Raw genomic sequence first — 16,864 nt, forward strand, 5'->3', positions numbered from 1 at the left:
GTCAGAATGTCTACGAATGAATATTTTGCCGGTTGCTAGAATAGTCTATCGCGGTTCCTAAATTGTCGATACTCTCTTTGCCGTGGTATCCCGTCATACACGCTAAAAGTACGTAGTTGCTTTCCAGCAGTCTGCACGGATTAACGCTAAGTTTTTGCTTCCGTGAATAAATTGTTGCCCAGTGTCCGTGTCTAATCGTGGCTTCTCTGATTCGTTTGAAATCCGGGTCATTGAAGACGGCCTTACAAAGACACGTGAGAAAGCTTTTTATAAATAACCACACATCGTGACTCTGTGTCGTGACACAGAAATTCTAACCAACATCCGGGTATGTATGCTGCATAACCATGTGATATATTTTCCTATTTGATGACGTTGTTAAGGATAAGTAGTTTCTTTTCCCTAGTTTTTTGTTATTTTCACGAAGATTTAGCGACTATGTTGTAAAAAAGCAGTTGCTATATTTACTGTGCCTTCAATGTTCTGCCTTAGAAAGCAGTCATTTTATGAAATTTGAAATCATGTATTGTGATTATTTTAGGAAGCGGCCAAAATTAGAGTTGGAAAAAAACTCAGTGCATTTCTGATGCGATTCCAACCTCACCCTTCCTGTATTCATCGAGGAACAAAAGACATTAATGCCTTCGGACATAATCCCTTTCAGTAATGACTTTCTATCATGATGGTAGCAATACGAAGAAATGAAAAGATGCGTGTTCAATTTACAAACATCAGGTCAACAACAACAAACATTAAAGTCAAAGGTTGATTTAACGGTAACTGTGACGAAAAAGTGCCTTCAAAACGGTGATGTCGTGCACTAACCCTTATGTATGGCTATATATCAGCCTACACAGAGAGACACAGACAGACAGAGACAGACCAGACACACACGTACATAGACACACCGACAAAGACACACCGACAAAGACACAGACATCACAATTTCATCTCTACAAGGTTGTTTCGTGATCCGCTGGACTCCTCGTCAGGAGACTGTCTAGTTTCCCGACGAGTGAGTCACGTGGCTCACGATGTTGTAGAATTGTAAAGTCATTTCTCCAGCAACCGTTACATATTCCGCTCTGCTTCTGTATTGAGCTCTTTGTATCGATCGGACCAGTCGAACTACATACTTCGTATATTTTGTAATTTTGTATATATATATATATATATATATATATATATATATATATATATATATATATATATATATACACACACACACACACACACACAGAGTTCATAAATGTCTTTCATACTTGTAGTAATTTTTCTTCTACATGATTATATATTGCGGTGTTTTACATTCGTACATGGTTCTACATAAAACTTGAGCGAAAATCTAGATGAAACTGACAGTACTGCTAACGATGGAAGTCTAGATGAAACTGACAGCACTGCTAACGATGAAAGTCTAGATGAAACTATCATTACTGCTAAGGATGGAAATCTGGATGTCAGTTCTGCTTTCGATGAAGAAGAGAGGAAAGACTGGAGCAAATGTGATTTCTTGGACAAAAAAAATCCAATTTATAATTTTTCACCTCAATTGATTGTAGATCGTATCGTATTTTATAAATTAAAGAAAATCGGCAGCCATTCTAAATTAGAGTCAATATTTTGTTGACGTCTTCCCGTCTGTTTTAAATGCACATTTTCAAACAACGACACACATATTTTCTTTAGCGCATTGCGTAAAGTTAATCCTTTTTATCTACTTTGCTGGAAACAATGATGCGTCAACGGTGAAAATAACATCGCTCGAATTTGTAAATTGGCCATAAGCACCACTAAAAAACATAAACACCACTATTCTACATCTCACCATTTGCCGGTATAGGATTGTAAGACGCTAGATACACTTAATGTATGTGACATGCAACACTCTCATCTATAGCGCCAGACAAGAAAAACAATATATGGCTTTTGGAAACAAAGATAAATGCCCCATTGGTTATTTTAACGCGATTGCTAAGTTGAAAGCAAGTGTAACGAAACAATGATTTTGATACTTGTTATCAACGGATATTTCAGCATTTGTGATATTTGACATTAAATATCCATTCAACATTTTAAATGTATGTGAATTACAATTGCAATGCATTAAAACTAGCTATTTTTACCCTACACAGCATACATATCACAGGCAAATAACATATTAGGATGTGTGCAAGTCTTTCTCACTGCCTTAATAATTTGCCAAATATTCAACACAACACCAAACCACCCATTGTTGTAAAATTTACTTCGAATAGATCAGTTTAGAGACTTGTTTTATTCTCCATATGAATACGCATTTGGAATATTGTATCGTATGCTGAGTGACATTCGGTCACACAAAGGTAAAAATTTACACATTATGCAAATCGAGGAAAAACGTCATTGACCCCTGAACTTTCGATTGAACCCTGAACTTTGGATAGGCTCCATAAGATTTGGTATACAGCAATATACATCGTAACGCTGCCTGCAAACGTAGGGCTTTGAAAGAGACAGTAGGGGAATGACCACCCCTTAGTGTTACTCTAAATATTCGGCACCTTGGGACGAAATGTATTTGAAAATACCTCGATGACGTAATACTGTCATTTCTACGTCTTGGGTGTCATCTTTGGTCCACACGGCTTTGTTATGAAATTCATATGACGGAGATTTAGAAATTTAAAAGGCAATCAGTCCATACCTGGCAAACGGCATATTTGCCAACGATATCCAATATTATCTTTCACTCTCTGAAGGAACATGACAAGCAACGATCGTCTGAAAATTCTTAAACTGTCACAGCCGCTGTGTTCCAATTTTCAACCTCATGGAAAATCAAATACATTCTTCAAATCATATATGAACTACTACTGTCGATTCACTCTATGATGGATGGTGATTCAGGGTACGATGCGTATCGGATGAAATTTGACTGTAACACACGGCAAGATATGTAGCTCTTAGCTGATTTATATAAACCTGAGGTTGACTAAGATTTCATCCTAGAACATGTTATTTCAGAAACAAGATCAACACTTTCTTGAGTGGTGTGTATGCAAGATTGACGATCTATTTTGTTCACAACACTTCCAGTATGTTTTAAGTTACAAAAAAATTATAATTAAGTTTTCATATAATCTAAAACTGACATATATATATTTATAATCACCGACGCTTCCCCTTTAAGACATTTGTATGCGCACGTTAGGCCGCCCTTTCGTACACCAACTGTCAATTTATTACCATATCGAATTAACTAATGTATCATCGAAAATGGTAAACACATGACGACATATCGATGTCATCTCTAAAATATTGATCAATAAATATTTCATCGATCAACAACATATTCAGATGGGGTTTTGTTTCAATATTTTAATTCGGCCCTAATGACATAATCCATGGTGAGCGGTGAAAGGTTGACTATGTTGGCCCGGAATCTGTTAGAATTTGTTCCATGATTATCGCCAATCAGAATACGAGATTAAATACTGTTAGTAACACAAAGAATGTTGTTAGATCGTCTTTTACCAGGCTCCATAGACAAACCATAGAAATAAATAGCATTTCGGAGAAAGAGGAGATAAGAGGCGCCGAAACCGAGCTATTTTGTACAAAATGTGAAAGACCGACCTTGCTATTCGTGTTTGCGGTCGTCGAAATACAGGGCTTCATGGGAGCTGCTGCCACGAACTCGACCTAAGAATCTAAACAAAACGCTCGCGTCATCTGTATGGCCGAAGGGCAAGCAAATCGCCGTAAAAGGGCAGACTTTACGGCTGCTGTTGTAAAGCATTGTGATTGGCCCTAATGACTGAGTTGACGATCATACTTCGACGTTTGTCAAATAGTATAGCCTATGTTAACCAGGTACAAAATATCGGTCACGGTCTTTCTCACCATCAACAGAACGAGACGATTATACTCCTCATTTTTAAAATTAATATCAGATGATTGCACACTGCCGATGGACAGGCCTTGACCATTTGTCGATAACAGTCTCCTTGCGTACCGAACGACCAGTTAGCACGGAACCCTCGGAAACAAAAATGTCATTTCCATGTATACATTCGTTACAGTGACGTTCTGGCCCTTATAAAGCGTATAACCTCCCCTCTCCTTTCAATCAAAACGTCAATAATCGTCTCTAAGCGTTTCCTCAACTCGTTGCTTTTATCGGCGATTAATTCGAAAGCATATGCGTGAACTATGCCGACATTAAAAGAGAAAAATATGGCATAAAGTCACGTGATAAGCACATAGAATTCAACACCTGCCATGCGCGAATCACGTGTTCTGTTGCATTTAATCCAGAGAGTTTTCCCGTAATTATTGATTGATCTGTTTTATAAAGCTTCCCGAACCAGCGCTATTAGTGTAATCTCGTTTCCAAGGTTACATTGCGCGCACGTATATATTGTTACAGTTCTCTGAGGCAAGCGATAATCATATCAACAAGGCATCGCGTTTCGCTAATACATGCACGCTCAACCGATTTCACGGCCATCAGTTCCGTCAAGACAGGGCTTACATCATCGCGTCGGTCCGCATAAAGGGTCTCTATTGAAACGCATGGGACAATCGAAGCATGTGTGCAGTCTTTGAATGCTTGAATAGCCCTGTCCGATTCTCCTAAAATGAAAACGAAACCTTATAAAGTGAAAGGAATTTTCTATTGTAAGGATTATAAACACAAAAACAACAAAGCCAAACGACCCGGGGACATGATGAAGACTGTCGAAAACTGTGCTGTAACGTACAGCTTAAGCTATTAACCCTGTGATGCTTGACCACATCAGTTATAAAGTGTATTGAAACGGTTAGGACATGGATCGAAAATGTTAAATGTGACCAGACATCCCCAATCACACCTACTCTTCATAATGTTTGGAAGTATAAGCCTATTAAATTGCCTACTGTAATTGTTCAGGCATATTGGTTGTTTAAAAATACGAATACAACTCCCAGAATCATGTCTGGCAATTATTGATCAACTTACATAATGAGCAGCGGTACTATTTAACACTTCTTGGTTGGGGCCGTGGGCGCGTTGAAATTTCAATCGATGATGATATACAGATTTTGATTTTGTAATGATCGTTATCAGATCAATTTCTGTTAAATAAAATTTTCCACCTTCAAGTTGTTCAAATAGATACGGAAAGTGAAAATCATGGTTTACTAAATTCCTTACAATACTAATACATATCACGTCCATCGTAATTAGGCCAGGGTATGACTCAAACATGATACCGATTTGACAGGTCAAGACTGGCAGGAGTGAGAACGAGGCTATTTGTGTACAACGAAATCGATGGACCAAAGTTCATTTTGCCCCTAGCAACCGACATAACCTTCGTGGTAACAAATATGTCGACTCGATTGGCTGAAGGTCCTAATGTTCCCCAAGACGTGACGCAGCGGCAGGCATCGTTGTTTGTTTGCAGCCTGTATCAGCAAGCAAGACCGAAAGTTCAGCTAAATGACGGACGACTGCAGAGAAAACATCAACATTCTGAGAAATTTAGGTGTAATTTTGATATGGGGTAGATACATTCATCACACAAGTCCATAAAAATAAACCCTTTGCTTTGAATGGAATCCTAACTGGCATCAATTATTTGGTGATCTGACCATATTCTATAATCAACCCATGCCTAAGGCCAGATCGGAATTTACGACAACATTTGATTTGTTTTACAGTTTTAGCGATCTACAACACCTTTAGATTTGAACTAAGCTATCAACATTAATCGCTGCCGTATATCATGTCACGTTAATCAACGAAAATCATAATTTGGACGCTTTACTTGTGCCGTGTTACTCTGTGTACGACACAGCCCGTTCAAACAATGCATTTCTGCCGAAAATTTGCGACTCTCTCATCGGTTTAACATTAAATTAAGACAACACCTTCCGACACTTCCTAATACTACAGAAATTAGTGAAATTCAAATCTACAGATTATATCGCCCAAGATATGAAAATACATTGTAAATTTCCAAACTAAAGCCGGCCTGACATTACTGCTTTGGATGTCCCTATTTCAAACTTAACAATAATTTTACGTTGTGCCTGATGGGAACACATTGTTCATCAGATTTTCTGGGAATAATCCCTTTGACCATTCCAAAGAATGTACACTGTAAGAAATGCTAATTATGCACACATTTGATTCAGCAATATTACATGATGTGGGATTTTAGATGATAACTGGGTTGCCTGAAAGATCGCTTCTTCCCCTATATGCGTGAAACACAGGGCGAAAAGTACTTAGCGCTGCATTATCACGTACGGAAAATAAGAGTAACGCCACCTTTGTAGGTCACTGGCTGAATCACTCACTTCAACTGGGGTCAAAAACACACTCCATCCAACACTCCTACAGTTCTCTAAGAGTAGACTGGACTTTCTGGCAGCCACGAGGCAACTTTCCCATGTAATACAACACATCAATCTTTGAATAACAGAAAGGGTAATTAAATTGATTTCATCGCTTTCTATACATTATATCGTGTATATGTTTCCAGCTAAATCGTCGGTTTGTTAAAGTTTTTTAACTTCAGACTTGACAGGTATCAAGAGACTTAGCGAACCAATTCTTTTATTGTAAACATCTTGAGAAATATCTTCATCGTACGTCTTCAAGATAGACATGGCATGTAAAAACAATCACTGCTGAAATCGAAATGAATAATTACTCATGGTCCCCAACATTTTCACAAAAACGCGGAAGTTCTTTTTCTTTTTGAAAAGCAGGAACTATATGAGAGCCGCTCAGGTTTAGTGAAGAGATTAGAAATTTGATAAGATTAACGGTTCATTGATCACATTAAGGTTAGCTGGGCATGTATGCATCCCAGGCCAAATCCCTACCGAAATATTCGATGAGAAATTTGATATTACATGTTCTAATTTCTGACTAACGCAATTTTGAGAGTAGGTCAGACAATCAACCGTGGTCTGTTGCCATCTCTTTAAAATAGATAAATTATACGAACACATGCTTTTAAAATGTGACGTCACGCGTCATGGTTGCCCTCTCCGTAACGTTGCGAGGATTCAATGTCAGTAAACGGCGAGCTACATGTACTATTGTCTGTCTGTATGTATGCGTTGTGTGTGTGTATGTATGTATGTATGTATGTATGTATGTATGTATGTATGTATGTATGTGTGTGTGTGTGTGTGTATGTATGTATGTATGTATGTATGTATGTATGTATGTGTGTATGTATGTATGTATGTATGTATGTGTGTGTGTATGTATGTATGTTGTATGTATGTATGTATGTATGTATGTATGTATGTATGTATGTATGTATGTATGTATGTATGTATGTATGTATGTATACTGTTTACTATGTGTACGTGTGTGTATACGTTTGAAGATTTTTGTCTCCTTTCTTTTTCTATAGCTGGCAAGATCTTCCTATAGCTGGCAAGATCTTCCCATAGTTAGCTGGCAAGATCTCCCTATAGCTGGCAAGATCTCCCTATAGCTGGCAAGATCTTCCTATAGCTGGCAAGCAAAATGTAACGTTTTCTCATCAAGATATTCACGTATAAACTGTACTGTACATCCTTGTTAGAGTACGCATAGTAGGGCGAGGCACATCTTGACTGCTGTCAGAGGTCTCTGTCACACTAGTCTCTGTCTCAAACGTAAGCTGAGTAGCCTACACATTGAAAGGCTCCCGTAGAATTTCAGGAGAGACAGCAAAGTGTTCAAAACGACACATTTGAAGATATTGTTGTTGCACTTCGGGTTTGTAACCAAAACAACAAGATTAAAATCAATTTAAGCAGTTCAGCGAATAAAGGTCCCCCTATGCCCAGTCAGCGACACTATTCGGATGCGTGACGTAATCACATGATCTTGACCATTTTGCTTTGGTGAGAAAAGTCCCATTTTGCGTCCATGGTGAATACCAACAGTGTCACTGTATTGTGGTTATCCAATGAAATGGCATTCACATGGTATTCACAGCACTTATTAAGCTTGAAGGGCAAGTAGCTCCAAGTTTTGATGACTTTTGTCTTACTTTTTTTTGTTTTGTATGTCAATTACAAGTTCTTGTTCTACTCCCCAAAGCATGTCAATACACATACTATTTAGCTTTTCAGCACAGTGTCTACACGTATAGAATGTATTGTTATTGTTTACAATAGTCCGGACCAGAAATCATTTGTGAACAATAACTATGCACTTTAAACAAATAAATATAGTGGAAAAGATGACATCACTAAGAGTTACAGCTACTAGTCCTTTGTAGTGAATGTCCTTTGTTAGTAAGTTAGTCACTCAAAATGCTGTCGAACGTTGGCTTCAACGAAAGTTTCGGTTCCAAGCTGGAAAATTGGACACCCATGGTCTAATTATCATGCGCAGGTTAGCGACATCATTATCTGTGCCTTTGCATAAATCACTGAACGTCGATGGTTTTGGCATCAAAACCAAACCAAAGTGCATGACCGTAACGCTTGGGCAGCCCGTTCTCTTGCCATTGACGTCATTAAAGGTAAAACGGGACTTGATCACGCTTTGCTTATAATAAACTTAAATGAACGCAAAATGCCGTATGAATACAAAGTCAATTTCCAAACTCACAGTGACCTTTCGGCTGATTGAAATCAAGTCACGAAATACTGAGCAAGGAAGGTAAAATTAGAAGAAATGTGAAATTATGTTGTGCTTGTTACTGTATTCATATTCACAGTGTATTCATCACTGTAATATTTGTAGCATACCAACTTAACAACTTCAAATATTCCGTTTTCTGTGCTATCCTTGAAAATGTCAATTCCGAAGGGTCAAAAATGGCTCATCGACCCTCACGACCCAAAAATGCTATAAGCTTACATACCCATAGGGTGAGGCGGTATGAAGAACGACCGCAGTTTTCGTGTTTCCATGTGAATGGAGAGCGGTCACGTATTCCCTGCTTCAACACCGAGATCATTGTCACGTTTTGCAGCTTGCGATTGTGGTGTCTTGGCGGCGATATTTTCTGTCGTTATCCGCAGTAGCTTTCAGTCAAAATGAAACTAGGTAAAATATTCGTAAATCTCGCCTGCTGCCGACAGTTAATGTTTTTAAAAATCAGTGAAGTGACAATTCTTTGGAGATTAGGATTCCTCAGAGGCAAATTTAGATCAGCTCGTAAGATTTAAAAGGTCCGGCTAAAAGTCGATATTGTGCACTATTGGTATTCGGTTGTTACACAGTACAAGTTTGGAAACAACGGTTAGATATTGTGTTGAGTTGAAGAAACAATCGAGGGCGAATATCCATCAAGCACTAGAGATGATGTTTAAACTGTTGTAAAGCTTGGATAGTCTTGAAGATCACCGGGACGTCTTGAAGATTATCGGAACGTCTTGAAGATCATCGATATGTACGTCGTTATTCCTGTTGGTCAACACGACACAGATCTTGAAGCAATTCCATTTTCGTCTGATGAACGCTACGAGCTTCGTTTCACGGACAATCAGATCGCCTCTTTTTCCACCTTTGCCAATCAGATTTCCCTGACTCAAAAATGAAACGGGTTCGGCACAAATTCTAAATGGTAACAATATCTTGTGAATGGCATGAAAATCTTCAGGATTGGTCACGGATACAAAATGAGAACGAAACGATTCGAAACCGTGAACCCTCGAAACTACTGCGAGAGAAAGCAACAATACGGTGGCACAACACTCAATCTCATGAAGATATCACTACGCGGGTTGTATTCACTGTACAGGGAAGAAAGAAAGCGCCGCGTTGACCGACCTGAAAGCACATGCGTAAACAAGCGGTTCGCCTGAAATGAGTGCAATGAACTTTTCCCTGGGTGGTCACGAAGCAAGATGGAGGATTCATTAATGGACAGCAAAGTAAAATCATTTGACATCGATGCATTGTCAAAATTTTCTACCAATTTCCACCTTTGCAAAACGTTTTGCTTTTTCTGGTTTGCGACAGCACAGCCGTCTTATGAATTTCGTCGCTTGTTGCTACAGTTAAGACCGCGTCCTTTCGATAAAACGACAAAAAACCACTCCTATTTGACCTATGGAGGTTACCTCCATTTTAAACTTTGTCCTCGGTAACAGACAACACTTCGTAGGAGTCAATAGTATCCTTTGTTGTAAATTCCACGAAAAAGTACATTTTCCAAGAAAACTTGATCACACGATTTCTTGGAATTTGTCAGCATGCTATGGGCAAAATGTCCGTGCTTTATTTTTTTGTTCGACGCAACACAGGAGACGCTTTTAAGAGCAGTCGCCCGGTACCTGTAGCGTGTTGAATTAACCCCATCCCTAGCCACATCGATCGACATCGTTACGTACGTAAGCCGTGAAAGAAATTCTATGCAATCTTAGCCCTAGTCGATGACACATCCTTCTTGCGTGCTTCATGAATATGAATCATGCATTAATCCTTGTAATGTATGATCTATGTAACCTTAAATGCTACTCACCTACATACCATGTAACAGAAAGCCTTACACTGACCAGATACCGCAGTTATTGACACTAAGACGAGCGAGTGAACTTGCACGTTCCATTTAATTAACCTGTCCGATCAATTTACATATTTGGCGGGAAGTGCAGGCAGAACTATCGTTTAACATTTACAAGCTGCAACGTTTGGTAAACAACAGCAGAACTTGCAATTGCTTGTCATCCCCCTTTTGTTATAAACCACTTGGTCACATAATAACTGGTGACCTGACCATCATTACCAACAGTAAACTTCGGCAACTCTTTCAATATGGCCCAAAATATCGAGAGCCACAAAAGATCAATTGGAAATCTAATTTCAGAATTATCATGGATGCCGCCGTTAAATATGCAAGACAGTGGGCTTCAGTTGAGGAAGTTGATGTGGAATGCCTCTCTGACTGGCTGAGCAAAGTCAGAGATAAATTAAAACCACGTATTTCACATTTCCGTTCTCACAGTAAAGATGTAAATACTTCCTCAATATTAGATGGCCCATCGGTCAAAGCATGCCTCGATGCTTTACACAACGAATATGTTTTAGTTCCTGCAGACAAAGCTTCAAACAACATTATCTTTGTCTGTCGGAATTATTATATCCATTGTATAATAGATGAATTAAACCTTCATTCTGATAAGAGTAATACAACCTACACTCTTTCCTCTCTCACTAATGAAGACATTTTTTCAAACCAGTCATCTGTGCTCAATGAATCTGGCATTCCTTTGAAAGAGAAGGACAAAAAACTGTCTATGTTGTATTGGATACCTAAACTGCACAAGAACCCTTACAAGCAACGTTTTATTGCAGGATCAAGCAACTGCACTACCAAACATCTGTCACAATTATTGACTATAATTTTAACAACCATCAAAAATGGGCTTTTTCGATATTGTGACAAAGTGTATGAAACAAGTGGGTTGAATCAAATGTGGATACTAAAAAATTCGAAGGAATTGTTGCTTGATTTAAAAGTCAAGAAAAACAAGTTCAGCTCAATCCGAACATTTGACTTTTCCACATTATACACCACAATTCCCCACGATAAACTTAAAACAAGGCTGTCATATCTTGTTAAACAAGCTTTCCTGCATAAGAAATGGCAGTAGAAGGTACCAATACAGTACCATCAAACATAGGACAGGTTATTTCAGTAACAACATGGATACCCAGCACAAATACACAGATGAAGAAATTATTAAAATGCTTAATTTCTTAATCGACAACATATTTGTTAAGTTTAGTATGACATTTCAACAATCTATCGGCATACCAATGGGTACAAATTGTGCACCCCTTCTTGCAAACTTATTTCTGTATTCATATGAAGCAGAGTTCCTACAATCTCTCCACAAAGCAGGGTCTAAAAACTTGCAAGGCGTTTTAACAACACGCAGAGATATATCGATGATCTGATTAGTCAAGACAATCCAGACATATCAAATTACTTACATCATATTTACCCTGATGAGTTAGATATCAAAGAAACAACAGAGGGTAGGAACTCTGCTTCATATCTTGATCTGTTCCTACAAGTGGGTACTAATGGGCTACACACTAAACTGTATGACAAAAGGGATGATTTCGATTTTGAAATCATAAATTATCCCCACTTGTCAAGTAATATTCCATCTGCACCTGCTTATGGTGTGTACGTGTCTCAACTTCTCAGGTATTGTAGGGTTTGTGATTCCTACACTGATTTTCAACTGAGACACAGCTCATTGGCATCAAAATTACTGAGACAAGGATACACAACGAAAAGACTCGTTAGGACTTTCAAAAAGTTCTACGGCCGATATGACGACATTGTGGCCAAATATGACACGTCGGTCACTCAAATGATTAACGACAGCATTCCCGGCTTTGACTTATTACAGTGATTCATATCCTGTATCTTTTCATACAATATTAGACAATTTTGGGACCAATCCTGACGGGTGTAGCATGCTAGCAGGGTACGCTTACCCATTCCGGACACCTGGTACCACCACTAACTATCAGTGGTTCAGATGGTCCTACTTAAATTTGTAAATCACAAATGTCCCATGGACCTGGTAATGTATTACCTTGAATGGAAATGATTATTGGACCAGTTATATTGGTAGTTGGACAATTTGAACGATTTTCCGGAAAATATGTCGGAGTAGAAAGGTCGAAATTAAACCCCTACAATGGGACGACAGCAAAAAGTGCAAACAAAACGCTGATCACGTTTTTCAAAACAGCATCGATGATCATAATCTTCTAATTTCTTTCAAAAACGACATCGATGATTATAATCTTATTAAATGATCTAAGGCAGTGGGAACGATCAGAATGTAATTCATCTTGAACCTCAGTCTTAGCCAGTCGATGTTTCATCAGACAGTGGCTATGGAAACGGGGATGAGGATGCCGACTGCTGAGACATAAAGAACAGCGTTAACCGGAAATCTAGAACAGATAATCCATACTGTCAAAATCTCTTCTTAAAAGTTTTCCTAGAAATTCTAATTTACCATGTTATGCATTTACAGCACAATGGATAAATGGCATCTATGGGGAACGGTATTGGTCGTTATGTTATGTTAATGATGATATTGTATCTTCACTCTTTGTGATCCAGTATCGGGCGATATTCTTGGTCCCTACTTGAGTGTTGCTCACAGCTACATGGAATGACCTACAAAATTACTATTTGGAACCAATGTTCACGATAAACAGGTTCTTTTATTCAGTTCGATGGTCGTCTGCGTGGGCGACAAAATGAAAATATTCATCTTTTCCAAGAAAGGATAAAGTGGGTTTCAAGTAGGAGTATTTAAAGGCTCTGTTTAGATTTCGTGCGGAGGTGCATTCGTACAACCAAATGTTCGGCCGAGTGACACACATTTCCTGCTTTGCAAAAAAAAGGGTCACATTTAACATGTTTATAGGGATTTCACAGTAATTGTTGTTGGAGATAGCTGTTCATTAACTAGCCATATTAACGCGTTCTATTTTTTTCATCTTTTTTTTCGGTTTCGACCAGAATGGCAATAACGCCTTGATTTCCAAGAAACTCGGGTTGAAAAGTAGGGCGTAAGCTTGTGGTGAACAACCAACATATACGCTGGGACTATTTTTCTCTAATTGATATTTCCTCTGCATGCACGTGACCACTGCAACATGTGTGGAGGAGTACGATGTTGAATTTCAACAAAAATACATACTGATCCTTGTGACGGTTCATTTGTAATCGGGAGAAACATGAAAAATGTATCTTACACTGACTACAAACCAGACACGGCACGCTGGTGGCATGTGTAATCAAATATCTCACATAGCTAAAAACATGTTTGAGCCTTTTGACCCATGTAACTAAAATGTCTACCATGCTATTTGTTTGCTTTTGTTCGGTTTATGACATAATTGTTGACACGCTTGAATAATTCTAATTTTTTGCAAATTTACTGTTTCTACATGAACGATGTGCGCTTGGTTAGTGAAAAGAGATTTGAACCATTGGATAAATTTTCCCAGGACATTTCGCACATGCAGTTGGATTTATCAGAGTAATTTCGTTATGCTGTTGAAATCATGGACTCAACTCCCATCACTCTACTGTTTGGTTGTAAAATGTGTATTTATTGATTTGGGGATTTCAGAATGAGGAGAACAACTTCAAACTTCAAAATGGGCGGATGGATTAGATAGATAGTTGAATTTGATGATATGACAGTTTTGAACGCGGCGTGAAAGTAAGCTTATCAGGAAGCATCGAACTGTTGTTCATGGAGTAGGAAGTTAGATTGACCTTCCCGGTTGGCCTGATAATTAAAACGTGGAATTCGTGGAAATACACATGTTTCCTGCATTGGTATTCAATAAAATTATGTGCTGGAGAATAGTGACAGCTACAACTGTTCCGTCTAAGGTATTCGTCCAAAAACGTTGCAGAAATGAAACTGCGCGCATGCGCTGTTTCGTTGAACACAGACTTCCATTCATCGCCTGAAAAATTTATGACCTACCAAATAAGCGCTGCGTATTGCAAAATGACGACCCCCTGAAACTGTTCTGTATCATTTGATGATTCTAGTCTGAATGAATTTCGTGTACACATATCACAGAATGAATGACAATCCATAAGCCATAATAGTGGTGACAGATTTGAAATTGGCAACACTTTGATGTCCAACCACGTGAAGGTACCGTGGCCCAACGACATTGAGCAAAACGATGCAAGTACACCTGCAAGGGCATTGATAAAAAAATTACGTCCATTTACATATTTGTTCCTGATGTCCTCGAAGCTATCCCATACACCACAAGCGAAAAAGTTAAAAATATACCCACTGACTCTCGATATGTCTAGTGTATGTGGTAAGCTAGGCTGCTTCGTTGTGGGCTTTAGAAGATCAAAATCTTTCAAATATTTTAACATTGAAGCGTTTTTCATGGATATGGGTCAACAAATGAATTAAAACAAAACAAAAATATCTGAAAGACAATTTTGTAAGCTACCGAAACAGAGAATATTCTCTGTGATTACGTCTTTGTCGTTATTCTGTGAGCAGCTATCCACGTTTTAGTCTTGTTGTTACAATCTCTGTATTTTATGACTGATAAAATTGACATCACACTAGAACAAGAACCGATGCCTTTTCGTGAACAAACTCAATTCAATAGTCTTCTCGAAGGGTCACAAAAAGAGAAACTGAAAACTTTCACATTTATCATGTAAAATACGGCACACACAATGTATGTGGACGACTACAGAAAAGTCACGGTATTTTGGCACAAAGCCATATCGTCCCGCCTCGCTCTCGTTCGGTGAGACACGGGCACATCACATTTTTGCGTTTTTTTGTCGAATGAGGGCCTAGCGGCGCATGCGCGTCTACCAGCTTCCATCGACAGCGTTAAACGCGATAACGAGACTGAAGGGTTGAGAACAGTTCAAGGTCGCACGCATAATGCGGCAAATAGTTCTATTTCTCGAAGGCTGCGACCATTAATCACAATATAGGTCATGCTTTCTATCAAATAGCACATATGAGAGCCCTTCATGTTTACATAATTAACATGATCTACACGACATCATGGCATGTCTTATCTTTGGAAATTGAGCTTATCCGGTATGCTATCGTTATCGTGCGAGTGTTAAACATGAAATATTAATTTATTTCGTCAAATTTCGTGACAATATCAGTGTTCCGTTTACCATGCAAGTTATTGCTTATTTTCGAATCACCTATTAGGTAAATGGCTGTTTCAACGACGTCATTCGTCGATTCTCGTGACACACATTGGTACATAAATTTGTACGAGCTAAATTTAGTCCTCTATGCAGCAAGTGTCAAATGGCAGGAAGAGAGTTTGTGAGCATTGAACGGTGAAATGTTCACAGATAGTCGTCATACGTTCCGCTAAGTTGACGCCGTCTTCACCGTGAACACGGCGTCTCTCATAGTTCTTTTCCACAAAGCCAAGAACTTGCACAAGTAGCAACTGCCAAGCCATGTGTTTATTTTGTCATACTTTCAAAAGATGAGTAAAACTGAAAACTATTTAATCGTTCGCGCGCTCAACACATTGTGGTAAACGTATGAGAGGGCGGGTAAACGTCATGGGGTCAAAGTTCGATGGTAAAATGTCGTGACCATGCAGTCAGACCGCGCCATGACATACATTTCATGAACGAGCGCTGGCCAACAAGCAATGACAGATAGGTTATATTCTGAACAACCTATGTCCTTGATTTTGACCCGATGAATTGTCAGCACATCTGACGTAATATATGATATAAAGTTATAATTTTGCTGTCAACATTTTTTGAGTTTTTCTGTTTCCTGCAGTTTGAACACTTTCTAAAATGACTTAAAGCTGTGGCGATCTCATTCGTTCAACTGATTGACAGGACAGTTCTTTACTCTCACTAGAAAAGATTATTCTGTGACCAATGGCTGTAAGTTAAACTGAGGGCAATTGAAATTTTTACTCTAGTTTGTTTCGACAGCCAGCAATTTTAATACAGTTACTTTGTAGCAATCGAAGACCAACGCGAAAATGTACACACTTTTTATTTTACACCGTTTTAAAAATGATACCGTGTTTATAACAATGCTCAGAACTACAACCAGCGACCGTACCATGCATGGCCGTGCAATCAGCTTGACCGTGATCCTGTTTCGGTATCAATGGCTTTGATAGCAAGTGTTCAATACATCGTCATATTCCTCTGTAGTCGTCTATTAAAAATATATACAAGGAAGGTGTCCACTGTTCTTGTTGATGGTTCATTAACTACTTGATCGGTTCTTGTTAGAATACTGACAGTTCATCATAATTTTCATTATTTTGTTGCCGGATGAATATTGTTGAAATCTGCCTATGCCGAAAGATTTTCCTGAAATGTTG

The 16,864-nt window shown here is 38.6% G+C and overlaps 1 protein-coding gene across 8 annotated transcripts in view; it reads right to left on the reverse strand.

The window, feature by feature from the left end:
• Window positions 1–16,864, reverse strand: part of LOC139119487 (uncharacterized) — a 100,611-nt gene that overhangs the window by 41,556 nt on the left and 42,191 nt on the right. For 2 of the 8 annotated variants that reach the window (XM_070683337.1, XM_070683332.1), the window contains exon 1: window positions 8,853–9,666. The exons of 4 other annotated variants lie outside the window; for them this stretch is intronic. In XM_070683337.1, the coding sequence (XP_070539438.1) occupies window positions 8,853–8,948 (96 nt within the window). In that variant the 5' untranslated portion in view covers window positions 8,949–9,666. Of the gene's footprint in view, window positions 1–8,852; window positions 9,668–10,457; window positions 10,545–16,864 lie in introns of those variants that run through there. 2 more of the 8 variants (XM_070683335.1, XM_070683333.1) reach the window with 2 other exon arrangements.

Source organism: Ptychodera flava, chromosome 19, assembly GCF_041260155.1.
Source record: "Ptychodera flava strain L36383 chromosome 19, AS_Pfla_20210202, whole genome shotgun sequence".
Taxonomy (NCBI): domain Eukaryota; kingdom Metazoa; phylum Hemichordata; class Enteropneusta; family Ptychoderidae; genus Ptychodera; species Ptychodera flava.